Here is a 25991-nt window from a genome sequence, read left to right as displayed (position 1 = left end):
GGTGAACACGATTTATATAAGTAACTGATACTCATGTCATCCTTCCAGATGTAAATAAATGGTCCACTCATCAACTGCGAAGCTATATTCGTCTGCCAAAGGATGAGCAAAGCAGTCAGTAAGATGTTTCTCGCGACGTCAGTCTCTTAGTGTTTAGGTGCCATTAGCTCATTTACTTCATCTGTTTCCAGGACCAGCTCCTCCAGACAAGGAAAATGTTTCAGAATCTTGCCAGGCTCAGACATCGACCCTCGGGAGCTGGGACAGGACCAGGCAGCCCAAACATGGAGAAAAACCCCAGCGATACCAGTGATCGAGACAAAAACACTGATTGTTTCTAGGTTTGCTTACTGGTGTGTCTGTATGGCAGCTGGGACTCTGCTGCACGAAAGCACAAGTTCAGGGGTGATGCACTGGGCAGGTGACATTTCTGACATCTCTGAAGATGATGCAACCCTTTCTTATAAATAACCACCACATGGTAGCCCTGTGAGAGTCATTAGTAGGAGCCTGGCACTAGGAAGGTGCATTACATTAGTTGTGCGTTTCTTTTTTTGCTTGCTCATTTTTTGTCTGCTCCTTATTTTTCTCTCTTCCCTTTCCTGTCTCTCCTACACTTTCTTGTACTTCTTCAGTGTTTTCTCTCCTCCTAGAAGATGCTAATATCTGAGAGATTCACTGGTTTCAGGTAGTGTTTTATTTGAAGAGCAGGTTTACATTTACATTTACATTTACTCATTTGGCAGACGCTTTTATCCAAAGCGACTTACATTTGAGGAACAACATACAAGCATCAACAGAGCATCAACTACAGATCTACAACTGACAATACATACTAGTAAGAGCAGCAATAAATACTAGTAAGAGCTCACAGTATATATCACATCAATGGGGTAGATAACTAGGGAAGGAAGGAAGTACATGACTTACAATTTTTCTGTGGCAATAAGTTCTGATGTGTGATACACTAGCCAAATTACCTCCACCCCCCTACACACACACACACACACACACACACACACACACACACACACACACACACACACACACACACACACACACACACACACACACACTTAATAATGTTGCAACATTTTGTTTTTGTAATATGCAATAGCTGTGTCTTGTAATCCCATGTGGGATGGGCCAGATGTTTGAAATAAAAGTTAAGCTAAACCAAACTAAACTAAATCATGCCGGAGAACATTTAAGTAATCAACACATACATACTTAAAGCGATGATATGTGCCTGTTTTGAAATCCATAACGAACTTCTGGCATAGTTCCTTTTTTCTTTTTTATGTGTCTGGAGTGAGTGAGAAGCAGGGAGCCCTAATTTTTACAATCCACAAACTCTCTTGCCTCTCATACATGTTTCCCCCCTCTCTCTCACTCACTCACTGCCCCCCACCCACCCTTCATACTCCCTCTGTTTGGCAGCAGAGAACCAAATAAATGCAGCCCATCAGTCACTGGGGGGTTAGAACAACCCATTTGGTTTAATGAGGTGATCCAGTGTGCCCCCCCCCCCCCCCCTTCCTTGCCTATCTCTCTCCGTGCGTCTCTTAGCCAATTACACAGTGTCCTGTCTTGCATCCTGTCCCCTTTTTTTCTGCTCTTACTTATTTTCCCTCCTTCTTTCTTTAGGCCTTGTTGAGCCCCGATAGGCTTGCTGGGGATAAAACCTGGAGCTCGGGAGAGGAGAGGGACATTTGGGAGCGAGATGGCGAGAGGGATGGTGGCCACATACCTACATGGAGTCTTTCTCCTGGCTCTGTGGAAACCTTCACTGCAAGGAGGTGGGTCCCTTTTACTGCATGTGTATGGCGCTCAGCAGTGCAGCACCTGTGTATCAGGTGTCAAATAAAGTTTATGTAGCAGCATTGGCGGGAGAGGACTGCAAGCAGGTCCTCTTTTCTTTACTGACAGTTTAGTGCTTTTTCTATGGGATCTGTGATTTGAGAGATGTGAGATGCAGCAACTATGATGATGATAATGAGTTTGTGTAGGATTCTAGTAGAAATTGGCTGCTGCAGAATTTTAATGATGATAAAAAATTACCTACTGCAAATATTTTAACACTGCAAGAGATTTGCAAACATCTACCAAAGAGTTGAACTTGTTTCAATGTGGTTTCACTGGAGAGAAGTGGCCATATGTTTTGCAATATTATAAGTGGTTATCACTGACACATTATAATTCCTGAAGTCAGTTTTCATCTTGTCTTCAAGTCTCCGAGGAAGTTATGAGGTAAAGACACAGAATGTGTTAATGAATCAGTAATCCCTGAAGCAATGGTCAAACTCATCTCCTGAGTATGTATTGGACATACTTTACCTGTCCTGTATCAAAAATCTTTCAAGAGCACTGCCAACTCATCTAAGTGTGGTGCTTTTTTTCCTTAGGAATAAACAAAACTTGGGATTCAATTCCCAGATGTTTGTCTGGATGAACTATGAAAGCATTTTAAAATTGTAAACATGTTAAACAAGAGCGGCAATCCTAAGACAAACCACAGTATAATAACATTGCTTGTTCTCTCTGACTTCACAAACCCCAGGTGTATTTTTCAGCTCTTCCTCCTTTTGAGACATGAGGTCTGGACAACAGGGGTATGGTTAAAGCTTTTAATAAATTTTTCCAGACCTCATCCCTCACGATCCTGTCTCATTGTCTTGTCTGCTTTAATGATGCAAGGATATTCCCCTGATCCTCTTTTTCACCTTGTTAGAAGAGAGCACGGGTGGTTTAAAAGGTTGTTCCAGGCTGTTGTGTAATTTGAATTCATACAAGGTCAGGCTGAACCACTGTACACTGAGTAGTGAGTAAGGAGACCTATCATTGGCTGTTTAATTTCTGTGTTTTGGTTTTATTGAAGTAGACTGAATGAGTATTTGTAGCTTAAGTCATAACTATAAACCTCTAAGTACAGGATATTCATGGTAACAGGATATTCATGGTATTTGCAAAGTGCATTTATTAGATAGAAGACAGTATAGATAACTCACACAGGAAACTTTGAGGTTACGTGGTCAGCATCTTAGACTGCTAGGTCACCAAGATGTATAAGGTGACACTGTCTGCGTCTTCATAACAAATTTATTTTCTCAATTTGAAATCAGTATTAAAAACAGTGCCAGCACACCTTTAACAAGATAAGGAGTCTACAGCTAGTGGCTCTATGAGGCTGTAATGCTCAAGGAAAGAAAAACAAACTGTTGGATACATAAACCAAAGAACTGGACACATTTAGATTTGGACCTGATAGTGGTGCTAGATGAAAAGCCAAAGAATTACTATAGTTCACCAAAACCATGAAAGCCGGCACCAAATTGCAGGGTAATTCATCCAATAAGACATTTCAGTTTCATCCCCTGGGAACCATGAATACCTGTATCAAATGTTGTGCCAATCCATGCAGTAGATGTTGAGATGTGGCACCAGATGAAAAGATGACCTGCTGCTGGCGTGACAGGAAAAGTCAAAGATCACCAAAGCCAGTAGAGTTCTCTGGGGGTCATTAATGTCTGTACAAAATTTCATAGCAATCCATCCAACAGAGTTGATATATTTCAGTCAACACCAAAGTGGTGGGCCAACTGAGAGACTGACACTGTCACTCCTCGAGCCACAGTACCAGGGCAGCTGAAAACAATAACAGTCACAGTATGATCTCAGGGACAATGAAAATAAGACATCAATAATGTCACCGTAAAAAAAATATTTTCCAAACAGTGAACCCTGGACAATCTCTACATATTAAATAGAAAAAACTATCTCCTGTTTTATGCCGTCTTCACTGGTGAACATGAGTGTGTAGTAACAACAAAAGCTTGTCCTGCAGAATCCAGCGGGCAGAACTGGATGACTGAACACTTACGTTATTTACTGCTTGTTGTTAATGTGCTGTACATGGCATTAACGTGAGATCAGTAACTCACATTCTTTAGGAATCCCTACAGACCTCTTCTTTTCACATCTGGATTGTGAGATCTTAAAAAACCTTTCCTTTTATAGTTGTTCTCTCTCTGTGTTTCTATTTTTGGCTATCATGATTTGTGGACAAAAACATAGGTGCAGAAAAGTGTGAGAATTATGACCAAAGAAGCATGCCTTTTTGGATGAAGGGCTGCTTGTTATCAGCTACAGAGAAACCCAAGACACAGCACTAATCGCTATACACAACCACCCACATACATATATATATACACACACATACTTTTACTCTCTGCTTGTGTAGCAGCTGATCATATTTTTTAAATGTGATCCTTGTTATCTGGACAAATTAAATGGGTTTTATTAAGTGCTGGCAAAGAGGAGAACAAGATGCCTCGTTAGCCCTGAATGATGACTCATAGATTCCACACATCTGTCTGCTAGTCCAAAACAAAGAAAACATCATTCACCATTAATCTGTTGTGTGTAAAAAGCTGATTCAAATGGTCTTTTTCAGCTATTACACAAAAGAATAGTGTACATAGTCTCATTCATAACTCATCACTCATAGAGACGAGTAGTTATAACTTGAAACCATTATAAATTCATATTGGTTCTGTGCATCAGGGGTATATATACCTGCTGGTGGAGCAGCAGGAGGAGCTGGAGCCGGCATAGGAGCTGGTGCAGGACCTGGAGCTGGATTTGGACCAGGTGGGACTGGATTTGGCCCTGGAGGAGCTGGGACTGGATTTCAGCCTGGAGGAGGAGCTGGACCAGGAGCAGGAGGAGGCTTTGGACCAGGAGCTGGTGGAGGTGAATGTCATTTGTATTTTCTGGTACATTTTATAAATGCTGATTATGACTTCAGTAAAACGTTAGACATGAGGACTGACATGTTTAACTGTACAAGAGAACACAGTAAATTATATCACCTGTAAACTCACTCCATGCCACAAAAAGTTTAATAATGACAACGTTTTTATCTTACTTGGATCTTCGTCAGGTCAGAGTAAGTGTGCAGGCCTTACCCTTTTTTCATCACTTATAGAATTGCCATATTTTAAATTTCAGTGTTTTGTTTAAATGACATCAGTTACTAGAGGAGTTCCAGGTTACAGGCTATAAATGTGTGAACGATGTGTTGATGCTTTCACTTTCTGCACCAACATCTGCTTTGTCTTAATCTACATGCATGTGTTCGTGTATGTTTTCAACTTACAACGTTCCAATGACCGTATTCAGGGGGCTATGGTGGTCAAGGACCTGGAGGAGTTGGACCTGGAGGAGTTGGACCTGGAGGAGTTGGACCAGGAGGAGTTGGACCAGGAGGAGTCGGACCTGGAGGAGTGGGGCCTGGAGGAGTCGGACCGGGAGGAGTCGGACCTGGAGGAGTGGGACCTGGAGGAGTGGGACAAGGTGGTTTCAGGCCCAGCACCTTCGGTCCAGGCAGTGGTGGACTGGGAATTGGTCCTGGAGGCGTTGGGGCAGGTAAGACAAATATGGCTGGTTGACATCTTGATTATTTATTTATTCCACCAAGCAATATTTCCATTATGCCACTGTTGGTTTAACTGTTTGATTGCTTTCCTCTCACAGGTGGAAAGCCGCCAAAAACCGGTAAGACTTTCAGGTGCACTGATTCAAGATTGTATTTTGTAGACTCCCAAAGAATTGTAGTCCTTAGTATTTGTCTCTAGGAGTTGGCTATGGTGGTCGTGGAGGAGGGACTGGAGGGTTTGGAGCAGGACAGGGACCCGGCAGAGTCGGGTCAGGTGGTTTTGGACCAGGTGGTGTCGGTCCTGGAGGATATGGAACTGGGCCTGGAGGAGTTGGTCAAGGTAGTTTTGGACCAGTTGGTGTCGGTCCTGGAGGATATGGAACTTGGCCTGGAGGAGTTGGTCCAGGTGGTTTTGGACCAGGTGGTGTCAGTCCTGGAGGATTTGGAACTGGGCCTGGAGGAATTGGTCCAGGTGGTTTTGGACCAGGACGCACTGGTCCAGGTGGCCAAGGCACAGGCATGGAGTTTTGTTTTTTTTGGCTCGTAAACATATTTAATGAATAATATTAGATCTTCCATCTCTTGGAAGGATTAAGTAATAGCGTTTGTCTTGTGCTGGTGAAAAAGACAAATAAAATACAAAATAAAACATCTCCCTCATTAATCATAAAAACTCTCTACTATGTCAAAATGAGATAATGAATGAACTGCTACACTACTGCTTCACTGCTACACCCAGTGCACACAGCCAGCCTGACTGATGAGCACCAGAAAAATGCTGGTTACTTTTAATACCTGATCATATGTTCTATAGGAAGACTATTATTAAAATGTAGTTTAAAAATCTAGTAAGCTCATTACCTACAGATGCTTGCCTGCTATGTTTACTTACATCATGTGACCTTCATAATTAGCGGACGTTCCCTGCTCTGAACAAATGGATCAGTGGTCAGCCACTGTACTGTAAATATTGTTCCTCTGGTCAATTCAATACAGCAGGATAAGGATTGCATACATGTGTACCATTATTTCATTTCCTCATTACCTCAAGGTTATAAGCTGTTCTTGAGGGGCCACCCACCCTCATGCACACACAAATGCACACACATAGTGATTAAGGCTAATGTATTAGACATGGCAGGTCCCTGATAAAGGGCGGAAGTCATCCCATCAGTCAGAAAGACTGATTTGCTTTGGAATTTCAGACCTCTGTTTTTCATCCGCCTAACATACGAGTTGCCTGTGCAGGATGAGGAATGTTGGTGATAATACCTAAACGATAGAGGTTAAGCCTCGGTTCTGTGGAACCTTGTGAATTTCAGTGTAAGCACAGGAAACAGACTCACAAACACTTTCCGGTTTACCAAAAGTCTGCCATCTCAGCCGAACACATTTTTTTAAAATCTACGCTTCATAATAACACCCACAAAGTTTGTTTGTGTTGCCCTTCTCCACCCTGAAGAATAAGGTGCAAACATTCTGGTTCACTTGAACAAGAAATGGGAGGTGTGCATGTATAAACACTGCTGTAATTTCAAGCAAAAGTCCACAAAACCAATTTAAGCCAAAACTGTTCAATAAACATAGTGACCCAGATAGTGCTTATATTTAAGATAACATTGCAGGACGAAATGGCTTTTTTAAACCAAATGTTGGCTGACCTAGTTTAAAATCTTGTATTTCGAAATGAAGCATTATGGGTCCCAGCTCTCTTCAACAGGATGTGAAACAATTAATTAAGCTTGATGTGGCAGCAGTTTTTGTTAAAACGAAGGACTCTCCCAATGGATTTTCTTACCGGCTCACCACACAGGCTTCAGTTACTTCTCTGCAGCCTTGTAATTGTTACTGACCCATATACAGCCAAACCCTGTAAGAGATTTAGTTCCATGCACACTTCAAACAAATGTTCAAAACCTTGAAGTTAATCCTTGTGAGGTTTCTCTCTCAGGCAGCCATCATACACGTATAACATTACAAAAGGGTGGAGTCCAGCACAGGGACATGCTGAATTCATTAATGTATGATGTAGTGTAGTGTAATCACTAGAGCAAGTATAGGAAGTACTAAGTGCTATTTCTTTTTTATCTGCTCATTAGGCCTTGGGACAGGGGGTGTGGGTGGAGGAGTGCTTGGAGCAGGAGGCCAGGGAGCTGGTGGGCTTGGAGCTGGAACAGGCTACATACCTGGTGGTCAGTGGTTTACATCCCAATAATAGGTTTAAATGCATAGGTCTTTTTCTGTTTCTTCTTGTAAGCAACAACTGCATGAATGAATAAATGCATTAATAAAGTAAGTCAATTGTTTTTGCACTGTGATGCAATCATTGGACAACATATTAATTTTTTTTATTTATTTACTCCATAATAAGATCTTGATCAAGGTACTTTCAGTTTTATGAATAAACATAGCTGGCTCATACGTCTGTACCTTCTACACACTGTTTGCCTAAGCAATGTGCATGACACAAAGAATCACAAATGAACCAGGGGTGCTCCTCTGAAACACCCAACAATATGACTGAAAAATGATTCTCTTCTTTAGTTTTGTGACCTTAATAGGTCACACTACACAATACTTACCTTTGTAAAAACTGCTTAGCTTGAGGTATACATGTCTATTAACCTCTGTTCTGACCCAGGTGGCTTTGGAGGCTTCGGAGGTGGTTATGGACCAGGTGGTGCTGGTCAATTCCCAGGAACTGGTGGGACTGGACCCAAACCTCCCAAAACTGGTATTTTCTGTTTACTAATGAACATTACAAAGCCGAAATCACTGAAATATGACTGAATTTTGTGTGTGTGTGGGGGGGGTGTTTTACCTTAGGTGGAGCTGGAATACCACTTGGAGGAACAGGTTATGGGCCAGGTGGTGCTGGATTTGGGCCTGGTGGTGCAGGGGTTGGGCCTGGTGGTGCAGGGTTTGGACCTGGTGGTGCAGGGGTTGGGCCTGGTGGTGCAGGGGTTGGGCCTGGTGGAACAGGATTTGGGCCTTGGGGTACAGGTGTTGGGCCTGGTGGCGCAGGGGTTGGGCCTGGTGGTGCAGGGGTTGGGCCTGGTGGAACAGGATTTGGGCCTTGGGGTACAGGTGTTGGGCCTGGTGGCGCAGGGGTTGGGCCTGGTGGTGCAGGGGTTGGGCCTGGTGGAACAGGATTTGGGCCTGGGGGTACAGGTGTTGGGCCTGGTGGTGTAGGGTTTGGACCTGGTGGTGCAGGGGTTGGGCCTGGTGGTGCAGGGGTTGGGCCTGGTGGAATAGGATTTGGGCCTGGTGGTGCAGGGGTTGGGCCTGGTGGAACGGGATTTGGGCCTGGTGGTGCAGGGGTTGGGCCTGGTGGAACAGGATTTGGGCCTGGGGGTGCAGGGGTTGGGCCTGGTGGAGCAGGATTTGGGCCTGGTGGAGCAGGATTTGGGCCTGGTGGTGCAGGATTTGGACCTGGAGGAGCAGGAGTCAGTCCTGGCGGAGCTGCTGTGCCAGGAGGAGGTAGAGAACATGATTTACATTATATTATAATGTACACAACAACATATAGTAAATGTATTCTACAATAGAGAACATGTTTCACATAAAAAGCAATATAGCTTAAATGCAATTAAGTACTGTAAACATAAATTTTACATTAACATTAGTGAAATCAATAAGATATATTGAATTTCCAGGGAAAAGTTTATTTCAAGTATTATTTAGTATGTCCTGTAAAGTGTTGTTCACTGTTAACTTTTCATAACTAAGAATTACCAGATGAATAAAATATGCTGTTTTGCTATTTCAGTTCTGTGTAAAAGTGATCTTTTATCTACAAAAGTAAAGACTCTTTATTTCATTCCTGCTTCAGTTCCAATGCTGCCACAGACAGGTACTACTGGTGGAGGACCTGGAGGAAAGAGTGGTGGTAAAGCATCTAAACAAGTTCCAGGTAAACTCTTTGTAAAACCGTTTGTTATGTAAGTTTATGGTGAATCAGTAACACTGATATTTTGGGAGAAAATGTTCTAAATTTGTGTATATTCACACAGGAGTTGGGGTGCCTGGACTCTATCAAGGTGGATTTGTACCAGGCCAAGGTATGTATTGTAACAATACAATAACATGTCATTGTGGAGGGATTCAGTGTGTTTACAGACAGAGTTGTAACAGTTGTTCTCATCTTTCCTGGCTAGGTTTTGGAGGCCGTGGGGTTCTCCCTGGAGTAGCCACAGGGTCTGGACTTGGCCCTCAGACTGGTGTGTTTATTCTTTGATAATGAATCTAGGAACATCACATCTTGTTGTGATCTTGGAACATCTCTAAAAACTGTTGCCTCATTCCTCACAGGGACTGGAGTACTCGGCCAGGGTGGTACTGGACCAGGAGTAACGGGCAGTAAGATTCATAAAGTCCTAAACTGGCAAACTGTGTTATATTACAAGCAGATTTGTTTGCTTGCATTACTTCATTTTTAATATCAAAAGTTTATTAACATTTACTGCTATTTCAAAGGATGAGCATCCCTGTGTATTTCTCCTCTTAGATGGTCGTGGACAGCAGTTGCCTGGGGTTTTTCGTGGTTACCCTCTCATATCACCAAAATCAGGTACACAGGAACCAGTAATGCAGTAAACTCTGCAGCTGCATGGCGAGTTACATGACGTCAATAATAAATGTGAATGAAGAAATTCCAAAAAGTAGAAAATTACTTCTTTCAATTACAGGTGCGGGCAAATCAAAAAATCCAGCCAAAGCTGCAGCTAAATACGGTAAAGATACATTGTTGAGATATCAGCCTCACGTTCAACATATGACAGTTACATAATAATTTCATGATATAAAAATATCTGGCATGAGGAATTACCATCATCTAATTATTAAATACTCTGTATTCACATTTTTGTAAGCACACCTGTTTTCTTGACCAGGTGGAGCTAGAGCTGGAGGAGATACACTTGGTCAAGGAGGCACTTTGGGGTTTGGGGCAGGAAGACTCCCTGGAGGAGGAGTGGGAGTCGCACCTGGATTAGGAGGTGGAGTTGGACCTGGAGCTGTACCTGGATTTGGAGGCGGTGTTGGAACAGGTGGTGGACCTGGAGCTGTACCTGGATTTGGAGGCGGTGTTGGAACAGGTGGTGGACCTGGAGCTGTACCTGGATTTGGAGGCGGCGTTGGAACAGGTGGTGGACCTGGAGCTGTACCTGGATTTGGAGGCGGTGTTGGAACAGGTGGTGGACCTGGAGCTGTTCCTGGATTTGGAGGCGGAGTTGGAACAGGTGGTGGACCTGGAGCTGTACCTGGATTTGGAGGTGGAGTTGGAACAGGTGGTGGACCTGGAGCTGTTCCTGGATTTGGAGGTGGAGTTGGAACAGCTAGTTTAGGTAAAACCGTTTGCAGGTCTTTTAGGGTAATATTTAAAATAGGTTTGTAAAGCTCGTGTCGTGTTTCGTCTTTTACTTAGACGTTGTTTTGTGCCATAGGTTACGGACCTGGCTCAGCCAAAGCACGCAAATATGGTGAGACATATTTAAACATTTTTGTAAAATACCAAAATAACATGATGAGTATGCATTGTGTGCATTTCACAACCTCTTTTATCTATAGCTGAGAGACACACTCAGAATTCTTTTAATCACCCAGGTGGGCCAGGCGGTGCAGGCACTGGTGTAGCTGGAGGCCTTGGAGGCCTTGGAGGCCTTGGAGGCGGAGGACCGGGAGGAGGAGCTGGCCTCGGCACGGGAGGAGGAGTTGGCCTCGGCACGGGAGGAGGAGTTGGCCTCGGCACGGGAGTAGGACCTGGCTCTGGTGTTGGTTTTGGTCCAGGTGGGGTCAGCACTGGGTATGGTCCTGGTGGTGCTGGCACTGTCTCTGGAGGAGCAGGTTATGGGCCAGCTGGAACCGGGTATGGGCCAGCTGGAACTGGATTAGGAGCAGGAACAGGACTTGGAGGTAATTATGAATCACTAGATTTAGGGTATTGGAAAATGTTGTCTATATTTATGCTACAGTAATCTTAAACAAGTTTAAGATAAAGTATACAGTAATCAATAGACTGTATTGCATAAGCAAAGACAAATAACAATAATAAATATAATTTCTATATTTGTATTTCAGGCTACGATGCCAGTGCCAAAGCTCGTAAATATGGTAAGAACAATTTTATAACTGAACATATGCTACTGTATTATTAATGTATAATTGTAATTACAAAGAATATCAGAGCAAATAAAAAATTACTGTTGTTCTCCTCTTAGGAATGTTAAGTGGAGCACTTGGTACAGGAACAGGTACTGGCGGAGTCAGGCCTGGTGGTGGACCAGGTGGTGCTGGTACAGGCTATGGACCAGGTGGAGTTGGACCAGGTAGTGCTGGTACAGGATATGGACCAGGTGGAGTTGGACCTGGTGGTGTTGGTACTGGCTATGGACCAGGTGGAGTTGGACCTGGTGGTGCTGGTACAGGCTATGGACCAGGTGGAGCTGGACCTGGTGGTGCTGGTACTGGGTATGGTCCAGGTGGAGTTGGACCAGGTGGTGCTGGTACTGGCTTTGGACCAGGTGGAGTTGGACCTGGAGGTGCTGGTACTGGTCCTGGAGGAGTGGGTTATGGGCCAGGTGGAACTGGGTACGGGCCAGGTGGAACTGGATTAGGAGGAGCAGGAACAGGAACTGGAGGTAATTATGGATCAGTAGCGGCTCAAGATACCGTATTAACAGCACTAACTTAAGACACAGAAACAAACAAAATGGGGTTTGGGGGAGTGGCTTTGGACGGAGGCCTGAAGGGAGGAGGTGGGATTTTTTCGATTGAATACTTTCAATATCTAGCTGTCTCGCTTCAAGTTTCTCCAACCTTGCCTACCCTAGCTTTAAGATACAGTATTAACAGTAATAACTTAAGATTCAGTATTAATGGTAACTTGACAGACAGCACTGCATTAGCAAAGACAAATTAATGTAAGACAAATAATAATAATCATAATTACTATATTTGTATTTCAGGATATGATGCCAGTGCCAAAGCTCAAAAATATGGTAAGAACAGTTATATAACAAAAAATATGCAAATGTATTATTAGTGTATTATTGCATTTATGAAAGAATATCAGAACAAATAAAAATGACTGTTCTTCTCAAAGGCATGTTAAGTGGAGCACTTGGAGGAGTCAGGCCTGGTGGTGCTGGTACCAGCTATGGACCAGGTGGGGTTGGACCAAGTGGTACTGGGACTGGCTACGGACCAGGAGGAGTTGGACCTGGTGGTACTGGCTATGGACAGGGTGGGGTTGGACCAGGTGGTGCTGGGACAGGCTATGGACCAGGAGGAGCTGGACCAAGTGGTGCTGGTACAGGCTATGGACCAGGTGGAGGAGTTGGACCAAGTGGTGCTGGTACAGGCTATGGACCAGGTAGAGGAGTTGGACCAAGTGGTACTGGGACTGGCTACGGACCAGGAGGAGTTGGACCTGGTGGTACTGGCTATGGACAGGGTGGGGTTGGACCAGGTGGTGCTGGGACAGGCTATGGACCAGGAGGAGTTGGACCAAGTGGTGCTGGTACTGGCTATGGACCAGGTGGAGTTGGACCAAGTGGTGCTGGTACTGGCTATGGACCAGGTGGAGGAGTTGGACCTGGTGGTGCTGGATATGGACCTGGAGGTAGGATAAAAGACAGAGATATATGTAATTAAAGAGGCATGCTTGAATTCAAATAGATCCTTTGGCTAATTTAATACTCTTAAAAGATATTAATGTGTCTGCATTTTGCAGGGTATGCTGGTGCCAAAGCCCGCAAATATGGTAAGAAACTACTTTAAAAATGTACTAAAGCAGATTTATATATTCGTCATCAAGCACTCTCATGGTCTTTATATTCAATCTGTTAATGTAATTTGTATCAACAGAATTAATAGTACATATTCTTTTCCACCTATAACATGTCAAAATGTCTGCGATGAAAACAGCCTATTGTGTGTTGTGGGCTCTGAGTGAAATCAGGTTAGTTTATATTTTCTGATAAAATGCTACTGTCTGCAGGTCTTCCAGGAGGTACTGGAGGTGCCCTGGGTGCAGGAGGATTTGGTGGTGGACCTGGAGCAGGACTGGGGACCAGTGTGATGCCTGGTTCGGGTGTTGGAACGGGAGGAGGACCGGGTGGCTTTGGACCAGGCAGTGCTGGAGGTGTGAATAGAGCCTCTAAAACTGTGTGAAACAAACAATAACAAAAATATTATAAAGCATATTATACACATGAATTTAATTACACTAATCAAGTGTAAAGTGTAAACTTGCTTCTTGCTGTTCCTTTTCGTACAAGAAACAACTTTGTCAGAGTAGGTGTTTCTTCTTGAAAGACAAACATTTTAAATATATTTCAACCCTTTATTAGAGCTAAAAATCCTTGCCCATTTCCTCCTCCCTAGGGCTTCCTGGTGGGACTGGAAGAACAGGATATGGGCCTGGATTTGGTTATGGACCAGGTGGAGGCTATGGTGCAGGACCAGGGTCTGGATATGGAACAGGTTCAGGGGGCAATTTTAATTTTGTCCAACATAAATGTTGCCAAACTCAATATGAGCTAAATCCTGAATCCCAAAACTATTTGATTTCTGTTACTTACAGGTTATGGCAGCGCTGGATCAAAACCTGCTAAATATGGTATTAAAACGTCCCTTTTTGTCTCTTAAAAACATAATGATTAATGTTTCATCCAAACTAAACCTCAATTATTTTCATATAATCCTGGTGAAGGTCAAGCTGGAACGGGTGCTGGTGGAGTACTTGGAGGTGGAGCTGGACGAGGTGGTACGTTGTTTATAGTGATCATGAGCATTGCACAGGGACGTTCTTTTTTCTGTTTGTTGGTATTTTTTTTCCTCCTTTTATTATCTTGTGTAATTTTATAGGTGACTATAGACCAGGAGGGTTTGGAACTGGCAGTGAAGGCCTAGGTTGGTTTTCAGTAGAGTGTCTGTATAGTAATGTGTAGTTACAGTATGTGAGTGTTTACATCTGAATCACTGTAAATATAAACTCGTCCTTTATTGACCTCTATTGGCGGTTAGTAGGAATTGCAGCAACAGGTCCCTTAGACTACACCTGGCCTGTAACTGAAACACATAATCAGGCTGTATACCTGGTAACAGAAACACAATAGTAAGGTATTAACTAGTGATATTTTAAGATATTATAATGATCATCTGTTTTATTACAGTAGTTTGAGACTTTTTCAGAGAAGTTGGCCATATGAGTATAAAGGTAGGAGGACTGGAGTGGTTTCAAAGTTAACATCTTATATCCAATCAGTAGAATGCAGTGTGGTAAACAATTAAAACTCACATATACTTGGTTGTGAAATCAGCTATTCTGGAATACTTATCAGATTTTTGGGGTCATACTTGCTTGTCATGCTTGACAATTACTTTGATAACATATCACTCACTCAGATAAAAATCCGAATACCAACAGCAGCCAGATGTTATGATGTAATAATTGTGATACTAGTTGATCCACCATCTTTGGTGTAGTTGAAGGTTGTTGTTTGTGCAAAGTTACATATTTTTGCTTTAACTCCAAAAAGCACAAGTCCAACTTCATGCTGGAAAGTGATATTAGAAATCTCAGTCAGGTAAAATGATTTTGTAATTAGCACTAGTCAGTAATGCTACTGGCCACCTTTAATTGCTTATCTTTTCTGTAGGAATGTATTTTTTTATCACTGTTTTTAATCACCCGAGCAACACATCTTATTTGTTGTGATTCTCAGGTTATGGTACAGCTGGATCTAAAGCTGCTAAGTATGGTAAGGTGTAGTTTGACTGTGTCAAGAACATTATGTGTTCTATATATATATATATATATATATGTGTGTGTGTATTGTATAGTTGTTAAACTGAGGAACAGAGTTGTCTATAAGCAACTCTTTTGAATTTACCAGATTCTCTTTTATAAACTGTAGGGCAACCTGGTGGAGTTGTACCCGGGGCAGGGACTGGCACTGCAGTAGTTGGTACAGGAACCGGCACTGGTGTTTCAGTGAATGGCACCAGCACTGGCACCAGCGCAGGGACAACAGTGGGACCCAGTGGTAAGCTTTGATTTTGAGGAGAGTATACATTTGGTTTGTTAATTAGATAACCTATGTGTGATAATCTATGTCTGCTGCATCAGGAAGAGGACCTGGAGCCACAGGAGGCACACCAGCACCAGCATCAGAAGGTATCTGTTTTGTCACCAACAGTTGGTGATCACATTTTTTGTTACATATTACCACAACAATACATTCACTCACAGGGTTTCCATTACAGTAGTTTTAATATAAAATATAATAAGAATAGAAAAGACAGTGATGGAGGTGAATGTTTAGAAGAATGGGAGAGAGAAAATTAGTTTATCTAGGATTAAATTTTGCCATTGTCTGTTTGATTAATTCCATTTACACACTTCCCCAAAGCCCAGGTATTTGGCACTTTTTTCAGGATTTCTGATGTTTTTAACATACTTCCTAGTTATGTATAACATGCTACTAATGTATTCTGTGTTTTCAGCTTCCAATGACATTATCTTATCTGATTATTGTTACAACATACCACTTCCCTCCTTTACATACAGTACTGTTTTCAAATCTCAGTCCTTTTAATATTTTGCTAGGTGATGGTGGTGTTGGCAGTGTGATTGAGGGCTCTGGAAGTTCTGGAGGAGAAGGTGTGTTTAAACTTGCTGGATCCTTAAGAACCTGACTTTTCTTACCTTGAAATCATGCAAAGATTCAGATGCAAGGATGTAATAATCTGATGGTTACAGAAGATCCCCCACAGACTGCATGGCAAATATCTGTGGAAATGATCTGATTTATTTGCACATATTTTTTTATAAACATTGAACTGTATATCCTGTAAAAAACATGTCCACAAGACAATTAAGACAATTACATTACATCATTATTAAACAGGAGGTACTGGAGTAGCTGGCAGACCAGTGGGTGCAGGAGGTGATGGAGATGGCCTGGGTGGAACAGGAATCCCCATCATTGGTGCAAAACCAGGTATTTAGGTCATTTATGCTACAAAAGGGGTTTATTTATTAATTCAGGAGTGTTTTGGGAGTAGTATTATTTAAAATGTGTTATGGTGGAGAAACTCTTCTAGCTATTGTCTCAGCTATGATGTCTTCTCACTTTTATGCTTTTTTAAAATATCTTTATAAAACAGGACTCAACGGGACAGAAGTTCCAGGTCAGTGTTTATTTCATTGTATTTTTCATTGTATCACTTCTGCCTTTTTGTCTACATGTTCATCCATTTCTGATGCATCTCTGGCTGTGTCATTTTAGGCCAAGGAGGTTATGTTATGTTTCAGCCCTTTCTTTCTTTGCTTACCATTACCCACATTTCAATTAAAATTGGCAGAGAGCAAAGCAAGAGTGTTTCTTAAATTTTGGTGTGGACAGTGCCATCATGTGGCCATCCAAATTTAGGTTTTGATTCATAACTTCTGAACTTTGAGGTGTAGAAGAAAACATATCAATGATCCTGAGCTATGTTTCTAACTGGTCCAAGTAATGCATGTAACATCTACAAGGGACCAACACATTTGCTTGTTAGGAATTAACTTTGACTGACAACTTTCTTCTCATATCCTACAGATGCCGCAGGAGCTGTCCCTGGTAAGTTGACATAAAGTATTGGAAAGTTAGCATAAAGATGTTACTTGCGGGAGGTAAATAGAGCTTATTATATAGTAAAGGACTACGGATTTTGAAATTGCATGGCCGTAATTTAAAATCTGCCTAATATAAAACAGTGGCATATCACACTATCACAAATGCTTTACATTTTGATGCAGATCACAGTATTTCTCAACTTGAATGCTTTCACAACTGTCACTGGTTTACCTGTCCCTGAGAGTGAGTGTCTTTCTCAAACTTCCTATCACACAACTGGCCCTACTGAAAACTGCATGGCAGACTGACACTAGCTGATGACTGAAGCTGGCTACAAACATATTTACAGAGGACTTACATTTGAAAATGTATTGTGTAACTGTTTATGATTGATAGCTGCCCAATCTTTAATCTATATTTCTGTTATTACAGTTGGTGGCGGGGCTGTACAACCAAGTGGTAGGTAACCTTCATAAACTTTCTGAAGGAATGATTTCTACTTGTGCTTCTGAGATTTCTTGTTTGCTCAGTTTCTAGTTGCTCACAGCAGAGATCTTATGGTCGAAATCAAGGAATATATTTCTTGAATTTTCTTAAATTCCCCTTATAATTTTGCAGGTTCTGGTGGTGATCTTTCAAGTGGGACACTGCCTGGAGCCAAACCTCTCAAACCCCCAGGTAAATAAAATAAGATCCAATTTACCCCCACAATTTACAACTCAAGTTTCAGGATAACTTACAGCACATTCTCAATAGAAAAACACAAGTTGCTATATATGACCTCCAAAGAGTGACTTATCAGCCTACCCTAGTTCAGATTATGCCATGAAAAATATAAAAAGACAGGTGACAAAAGTATTTTGTGCAAAGGAAGGCTTGCGACTTGTGAAAGCCAATGAAAGAAAAAAAGAATACTCACCAGGCTTCTCTGCGATGTTGGTTTGTATGTTATAGTTTTGACCGTTAATGACTTTGTTGCTTCTAGTTTTAATTCTATGCTAAAATACAGGTCTGGTATCCTGTGCTCTGTCTGCAGGTGTCCCCAGAGGTGACACACCAGGTGAAGGAGATGGAGAGGGAGTTTCTGATGGAGAGAGAGGTGGCACAGGAGGCACAGGTGAAGGACCTGGAGGAGTAGGAGGGCGTCCTACCAGTGCAGGAGCAGCAGGAGGTGTTTCAGGTGGAGTAACAGGAGTCGCGAGAGGAGACAGTCCGGCAACTGGAACTGGAGTCAGACCAGGAGGTGCAGCTGGTGGAGTAGGAGGAACACCAAAACCGCCCAAAGGTGCCATTTTTACAATGTGAAATGGATAAAAAATCTGTATTTACTGAAGAATAAGATCTATAATATGTGTTTATTTTTTAAATGTAGCATACAAACCTGACGGGACTGTAGCAGGAGGAGTAAGTAGTGGACCTGGTGGAGCAGGTGGAACTAGGGCAGTTGGAGGAGGTCCGGGAGGAGTTGGAGGCGGTCCTGGAGGAGCAGGCCTGGTACCTGGGGCTAGTGGGTCTGGTGGAGTAGGAACAGGAGCCCTTAAACCTGGAAAAAGTGAGCTGTTACCATGTGTTGGTCTCTGAAATGTTTGTGTTTTCATCCCAAACCTACATGCCTATATTACAATGACATGACATTTCACACATTATCCATTACAGGCTACGCTGCTGGTGGAGCTGGAGTTTTACCAGGTGGAGGTGTGTTAACTAACAATATCCTTACCATCTAAGTTATAGCAAAGAGAAGACTGAAACCTAAAATACCTAGAGTACAGTATGTCTCTTTTTTCCTCAGGTATCCGTTACCCATCTGGAGCTGGAGTAGGACAGGGATCCGGGAAAACAGGCAAAGGTTCTATAAACTGTCAACTATATGCACTTCTCTTTAATAAGGACTTGCTTTAGCCTCGGCAATAAAAGAATCTACATGATACATTTAGCTTTTTTATCTTTCTATCAGTGTATGGGACTCTTGGAGCAGGAGGCCAGGGTGGGGTTGGGCCTGGTGGTTATGGAGCTGGTCCTGGAGGCTATGGTACTGTTCCAGGAGGTTATGGTGCAGGACCCGGAGGTTACGGGGCTGGCCCAGGTGGTTATGGTGCTGGGCCTGGTGGATATGGAGCTGGACCTGGAGGTGCGGGAGGAGGAGTAGGAGCAGGCCCCGGTGGAGTGGGTGGTGGATTGGGGGGATATGGTGGTGGTGTGGGTCCTGGTGGTAAGTTGACCTCTATGAAAATTGAAATTTATGCAATAACTTCAATTTTGTTGGAAAAAGAACACATCGCATTTAAATAGCATGTAACTGAAATGTTGCTTAACTGCTTATTTTATATGTTCTGTTATCCAGGTTCAAGATATGGCACAGGTCCAGGACTGGGTACCGGCACTGGCAAACCACCAAAAAGTATGATTATAGTTATACAGAGTAAACATACAGATACAAGCATTTATGCAGAGAACATAAACTGAACCAGTATTTCTTTTTAGGTTACGGAGCAGGAGCTGGTGGTACTGGGGTTGGGCCTGGTGGCTATGGGACTGGACCAGGTGGAGTTGGTTCTGGTCCAGGAGGTTTTGGACCAGGCAGATTTGGGCCTGGCGGTCCTGGTGGCACTGGACCAGGTGGATATGGTCCCAGCACTGCCGGGACTGAACTGGGTGGTGTTGGAACTAGGCCAGGTGGTTATGGACCAGGTGGTGTTGGTGCAGGACCAGGCAGCTATGGACCTGGTGTTTATACTGCTGGAGGTCAAGCTCTGGGGAAAAGAAAGCCCCCCAAATCAGGTACAATGATTTTTTTTTTATAATTACATTTTATGTATGTATCATGTTTAAATATTTATTCAGGCTGTTTACTCCTTCTGACAGGCTATGGATCATCCTCACTGGGTGGAACAGGAAGCTTCGGACCAGGTGGTGCAGGCACAGGAACCGGTGGCTTTGGACCAGGTGGTGCAGGCACAGGACCAGGTGGTGCAGGCACAGGACCAGGTGGTTTCGGACCAGGTGGTGCAGGCACAGGAACCGGTGGCTTTGGACCAGGTGGTGCAGGCACAGGACCAGGTGGTGCAGGCACAGGACCAGGTGGTTTCGGACCAGGTGGTGCAGGCACAGGAACCGGTGGCTTTGGACCAGGTGGTGCAGGCACAGGCCCAGGTGGTTTCGGACCAGGTGGTGCTGGCACAGGAACCGGTGGCTTTGGACCAGGTGGTGCAGGCACAGGACCGGGTGGTGCAGGCACAGGACCAGGTGGTTTCGGACCAGGTGGTGCAGGCACAGGAACCGGTGGCTTTGGACCAGGTGGTGCAGGCACAGGCCCAGGTGGTTTCGGACCAGGTGGTGCTGGCACAGGAACCGGTGGGTTTGGACCAGGTGTTGCAGGCACAGGACCGGGTGGTTTTAGACCAGGTGGTGCTGTCACAGGAACCGGTGGCTTTGGACCAGGTGGCGCTGGCACAGGAACAGGAGGCTTCAGACCAGAGGGCCAAGGCTTAGGAAAAAGAAAACCTTCTAAATCTGGTAGGTAATCAATATACAAGTAAAACTACGGCAAGTGAGATACAAAGACGCTTTGTCCTGATGGACACACTTATTACATTGTATTGTTTCAACAATGTTTGACTATATTATGTCTCATCCTTTATTTCAGGTTATGGGGGAGCTGGGTATGGTCCACCTGGAACTGGGACAGGCCCTTTTGGTTTTGGGCCTGGAGGTGCTGGAACTGGTGGCTATGGCCCAGGAGGTGCTGGAACTGGGCCAGGGGGTTTTAGACCTGGTGGTGTGGGTGGCTATGGACCTGGCGAAGCAGGATACGGCTCGTCATTGGGTGGAACTGGCTATAGACCAGGTAAAATCCTTTACTGATGCATATAAATATTTCATTAAAATGTTCAGATAATTACTGATGCAAATTTATATTGTTACTGGGTATTGGCCATACAGTGCCATTTTCAAGTAAATGTTTAAAAAAAAGCAAAGGCCAGTATTGGCCAGGATATGACAATAACAATAAAATAGAACAATTCCTTTCCATATTATACCGTATAAAGTACAAGCTTATATGACAAAATACAATAACCTGTAAGCCTTGACTCCACGACCATCTTTTAGTGTATTCACTGAAGTGTGTTTCTTTGAGATAATTAACTTACTAAGCTAATTATCCACACTGGAGTAGGGGGACTTCCTGGTGCAGGAACAGGGGGAATCATTGGGGGAGCAGGTGAGTTTCTTGTTTATAAAGGAAAATAGTGACTACAAAAGGAGTTACTTAAGGCAGAGCACATACTGTCCAAGCGCAACTTCATATTCTTTTCCAATGTGCCTGGTGTTGTCTTTGTAGAAGGGCAAGTACTCTGCTAACAGTAAACTGTGTATCATGGTGCTTAGCTGATTTCTACACCTTTATACTCACTTACCTGCCCAGGTAGTGTAGCAGGAGGGACAGGAGGGCCAGGAGGTCCTGCAGGAACAGGTCAAGGAGGAGGAGCGGGCAGCCTACCAGGTCAGTTTAAATGGAGCATTGCTACACTACAGAACAATAAAGTAAGAGTACAAACATTTGCAATTTAATATTTTGAGATTTGAAAACAAATGCATTCACAAAACTCAGACCACAGCACAAAAAATACCTTTACCTGACTGCTGTTGAGACCAGTCTGATCAGAGAAGTGCATTTTATTAAGTGATGCAGGCTGTAATGTGTCCATTGTTCCAGCAGGGGGTGTTGGCCCTGGCTATGGTGGCACTGCTGGTGGAGGCTATACAGGTAAGACAGAAGCACATGGTCACATTTTGACTCTCTTATTGACACTTGGCATAGTCTTTGTAAAAATTTAAAATGATAAACAATACATTTAACATCCAAACCTTGTAGATACCCAAAGGTATCAACACCAATGATTATATGCAGACAAAGTATGAAAACAGAAAATGTTTTTGAGTGTCAGGCTTGAGGTAGTGAATATTTGTCATTGCTGAGATAACAAATCCGGTAAATGAGAACATTGTAAAGATTATCAATTGTTTATTATGACTCTGTCTTTCCTGTTATTGTCCTCTAGGATATGCAGGGGCTGGGCAAAAATGTAAGAAAGCATGCTCTCATTAGCTCCAGTCCCTCAATACACATGTCCAGCATTAACACATAAATATACTGTACACACATGGCACACAAGTAACGTTTTAATATTAGTTTAAGCACAAAAGTGAGAAAATCTGACATCTGAATTTTTAATTATCTCTTATTATCTTGACAATGAAATCGATAAAATAAAATACGCATTCATGTATGCTTTTAAAATCTCTCTGCTGGATGTTATTGTAGAGAGCCTGTATCTGCAGAATAACCTTTTACTTTCATGTCCATTAGCCAAGGCACAGAAGGCAGCCAAATATGCAGCCATGCAGGCCTTACTGGGAGCTGGGGGCTACAGAGGTAAACATCATACGCATTGTATTGTTTTAGAGTAAGCCATATCAATAGACTATAAAACGTTGTACTCGAATCCTAGTTACCATTTAGACCCATCCCAGAGCTTACAATCATGACTTCTTCTTTTTCAATAAATGTTCAGCTGAGCATTGACTAAACTAATCAGATTAAGTTTACAAAGACACACAGTTATCAGTACACTTCCCAGGATTCAGCATATGAGAGGATTCAAATTCTCCACAAAGTCATTTCCTTTTAGTTTAAAAAAACTTTACATGATAAAAAGGTTTGTACATTGTGGTTATTTCCTTTGATGCCAACCATGATCAACGTTATTGTCCACTTTAGTAGTGATCTCTATACACTTTGAATTCAACAAAGCCACTAGGAGCAGCTTCTATTGTAAAGTATAAGCTTCTTCTCTGAATTAACTAGAAAAGTACAAAGTAGTGGTCTCAGTCATAGTTTAGCCACAAATAAAGGAACTATGTGCTTGACTGATCCTAACTGAGATAATATCACTTAGCAAGCTATTCTGACAATATTAACTTATTTTACATTACAACTTACAACAAATTATTCATTTAACTCAGACTTTTAATACTGAACTAGCTTAACATGTTTTACAGTGTAAGTTTTACCCGAACATTATGTATGTTGTATGTCATGTAACTGTCACAACTATCTCTTCTCTGGTACTTAGGCGCGGGCTGTCAGGGTAAATACTGTGGTCGAAGGAGGAAGTGAAAGACCTACAGGAAGTGACCTCATTGAAACAACAGTGGTGCTATAGCATGATCCCAGATTATAAATGTCTTACTTGCCATAGAAGCTAATGCTTCAACACATTCCACATGTTCCACTTTCATTTGCTTGGATTGTACACAAGGGTCTCTTTCAAAAAGAGGAATGGTTCTCAGCCTGTTAGGGTCGTGATTCCTTAAAACAAAGCAGTGTTATCTGTCGCAGGCTGCTTTGCAGAGTGGTGAAATTTATCCACGTCAGACTGTTTTTTTGATAATTCACCTTGTGACTCTCTCTGGGAATCCTGACCACCAGGCAGGGAACCACTGAAATAAATGATCAAGATTTCTTCTTAATTTTTCAGGCCAAACTTTACTATAATACACCGTTTGTTTATTGTTGTTACGTTGAACATCATTTGTGTTCCTGTGCAAGTATCACCATGAATCCTCTGGGTGAAGACTGATACCAAGGACACCCTCAGGGCAGCTCTTTCAGACCTGTCTGCATGCTTTAAAAGAACATCTCCAAGGCCACACTTTTATCCAGTTAGACTGGATTTTCCTTCGGTCTACAGAGTGTAATGTTTGTTTTATTAATTCACTGTTTTAAGCTTTTGTAAACATATGGATAATCTGTATAGACAAAGAATCAGACAGCTGCTATTTTGGGAGAACTGTGAACAAAATTGACTCCCAGCGGGATCTTTTATGGTGTGGTGTTTTGACTGGTCATTATCTGATACCTGAAAAGCAGTCTGTGTTCATTTCAACTGTGTTTAGGCCTGAGCAGTATCAACACATGTAGAAGGTCCTCAGCTGATAACAATTCACAACATTAAAGGCACTATTTTATAGTTTCATAACACTAAATGGTATTAGGGTAAACGTTTGGGTAACGTGCATATTTTTTCATAATTAGAAGGATGTATTTGTTATGATATTATGGTGTGGAGTAGATTTGGATTGAGAAAAGCATTTGAACTAAATATGAGGTAATGTGATTACAATATGTGCATTTAAATGATATCTGAGGAGCAGAGATTACTGTGTTTTTTCTTTTTGATGTACCTCCTTTAACACTGTTGGAAAATTGTTCACATTGCTAGTCTTTTTAAATTATGTTGAGAAGAAGCAGAAAAGGATGCTTGATCTATTTAGTCTCATTTTCACAATTTCAAGTGCATTAATACAGTATTAAATATTTGAGTTATTTTGTGTGTGTGAATTTAAACAGTTTTTAAACTTGTGTACTACTATGATAAATATAAGTGCTTTGTTTTCTACATTGTCCTTGAATGTGTGCTGAATCACAATGTAGTCTGTGATGTCATTTGGATAAAAAGTGTAACTGAGTCTCATCTTGAGCTCTCTATTGTGTAGCTCAACGTGTTTTTTTAACATCTGTGTTCTTTATGTGACCTATGAAGACAATGATGCACTTTTGTTCACTTTCAGACAATGCTCTCTGAAATAAAACAAAATGATTATTTCAGGTTCTTGTTATATATGGAATAATTGATTTTGTTGCACACGCATACAATGTGAAACAGGGAGGACAGGAGGAGGAAGCTGCATGTTCAGAAGCAGATGTTGGCCGGATGTGTTAATCTGGTGGCATTTTAATAACCGCGAGTTAGGCTAAAACAAGAAGAACAAACTAGGCCTACTACCTGGGCAGACTAAAAAAGTTAGAGCAGCAGTCAAGCCTTGTTTTCATGGATGGTGACTCATATCGAGACTCAGCAAAATACTACAGCGTGTCCTCCTGTACAGTTCACAAAAATACACAGCATAATATGTAGTCTACAACAGAGGTGCAAGCAATGACTCAAGAAGTCCTAAAACCAGTGAGCTTAAACAAAGGCTGGAAATTAAACCATAGAAGATGTTTAACAAAGAAGAACAGAGCTGATCCTCGCTGTGACAGAAACAGAAAGTTGTCAGAGCAGACAAATTACTTAGTTTTATCACTTTATCACTTTGGTGACAGATGCACCCCCTTCACACACCTGTTTCTGTCTTTCAGTTCGCAGGACCTGCACTGCACAATGAAAAGTGTCTCTGAGGGCATACCACTACTATGAATTATAGTCTGGAGATATAAACTATAAAAGTACTTTCAAACAAAAATACCATACTCTACAGTACAGTCAAGTGACTTTGTTCAGTACTTTGGTGTCTTATGCTCTTCAACCAAAATAAATAGCAGCAGCTGAGCAGCACTCACATGGATAATCTATGAGTACTGAAAACTTCATACTGAATAGCGGTAATGGTTTTCTTCTCCTTATTCTGAGCTGTTCTGCTTTCTTGTGCTTTAACTGAATTCTCGCTCTTTGTTGTGTGTTATGAATGGAGAGCTTTGCTCTAGGATCAGGACAGTGCAGTAATTGGGGCATTCATAAAGAGATTATGCCAGCGCTGATGGGAACAGAGCTCATTTCAAAACACACAAACGAGCTGACTCACACTTCACACCAGTTCTGAGGAAAACACCTTTCTCAACTCATATGAACAATTTCACATTTTCTATGTGAGCTTTACTCTCCCGCACTCTGTGGACTCTGCAGAGTTGCGTAACTGTATCTTGCAGAGGTCTACATACTGGCAGTAACAGGAGAGGGACGGTGGAGCAGAACTTCTATACTGGGATAGGTCTGTTTTCCAGCAGCCAGCAGAGGGCGACTGGCCAGCTGGTGTCAGTGGTTCAGAGTTTTTTTTTCTCACAGTTACTTTGCGCATTAGAGAGG

General features: G+C 42.4%; 1 protein-coding gene and 1 long non-coding RNA gene across 6 annotated transcripts; one reads left to right on the top strand and one right to left on the bottom strand.

Annotated features, from left to right (window-relative positions):
- The first annotated feature begins 1670 nt into the window (after positions 1-1670).
- elnb (elastin b) lies at positions 1671-24736 on the top strand. 5 transcript variants are annotated; one of them, XM_038707528.1, is made up of 49 exons: positions 1671-1799; positions 4564-4752; positions 5182-5427; positions 5536-5556; positions 7537-7629; positions 8079-8171; positions 8264-8917; positions 9270-9350; positions 9451-9498; positions 9595-9657; positions 9749-9796; positions 9945-10007; positions 10126-10170; positions 10330-10782; positions 10882-10917; positions 11042-11350; positions 11516-11548; positions 11656-12075; positions 12403-12435; positions 12540-13058; positions 13170-13199; positions 13437-13580; positions 13823-13921; positions 14022-14057; positions 14151-14204; positions 15166-15201; positions 15358-15486; positions 15570-15617; positions 16050-16103; positions 16351-16443; positions 16610-16633; positions 17044-17064; positions 17494-17520; positions 17680-17739; positions 18098-18346; positions 18434-18613; positions 18718-18756; positions 18854-18910; positions 19019-19273; positions 19406-19462; positions 19546-19842; positions 19927-19971; positions 20065-20577; positions 20708-20908; positions 21488-21565; positions 21779-21829; positions 22125-22148; positions 22433-22498; positions 23199-24736. In XM_038707528.1, exons 1-49 carry the CDS (start codon positions 1724-1726, stop codon positions 23240-23242), a joined length of 6534 nt encoding a protein of 2177 aa, XP_038563456.1. In that variant the 5' UTR covers positions 1671-1723; the 3' UTR covers positions 23243-24736. The 5 variants fall into 5 exon arrangements, with proteins under 5 accessions (XP_038563456.1, XP_038563455.1, XP_038563454.1 ...); XM_038707527.1 differs by having other exon boundaries at positions 19927-20100; positions 20194-20577; XM_038707526.1 differs by having other exon boundaries at positions 19927-20577; positions 21782-21829.
- LOC119894843 lies at positions 20461-21815 on the bottom strand. Its single transcript, XR_005442982.1, has 3 exons — positions 21699-21815; positions 21480-21591; positions 20461-20548 (listed from the first exon to the last, which is right to left on the bottom strand). It is a non-coding gene; the product is annotated as an uncharacterized LOC119894843 (long non-coding RNA).
- Positions 24737-25991: the final 1255 nt, after the last annotated feature.

Source organism: Micropterus salmoides, unplaced genomic scaffold (genome assembly GCF_014851395.1).
Source record: "Micropterus salmoides isolate LMB-PRFRI ecotype aquatic unplaced genomic scaffold, ASM1485139v1 Ms_hic_scaffold_9, whole genome shotgun sequence".
In the NCBI taxonomy this organism is placed as follows: domain Eukaryota; kingdom Metazoa; phylum Chordata; class Actinopteri; order Centrarchiformes; family Centrarchidae; genus Micropterus; species Micropterus salmoides.
The sequence above is the reverse complement of the archived record's forward strand: the minus strand, read 5'-3'. Positions and strand labels throughout refer to the sequence as shown.

Bases quoted from the DNA above. Each gene is read 5' to 3' on its own strand.
- elnb (XM_038707525.1), top strand. From the start codon at position 1,724: ATGGCGAGAGGGATGGTGGCCACATACCTACATGGAGTCTTTCTCCTG. The intron at 4,753-5,181 runs GTGAATGTCATT...GACCGTATTCAG, and splicing joins TGGACCAGGAGCTGGTGGAG to GGGGCTATGGTGGTCAAGGA. The intron at 10,008-10,125 runs GTACACAGGAAC...TTTCAATTACAG, and splicing joins TCTCATATCACCAAAATCAG to GTGCGGGCAAATCAAAAAAT.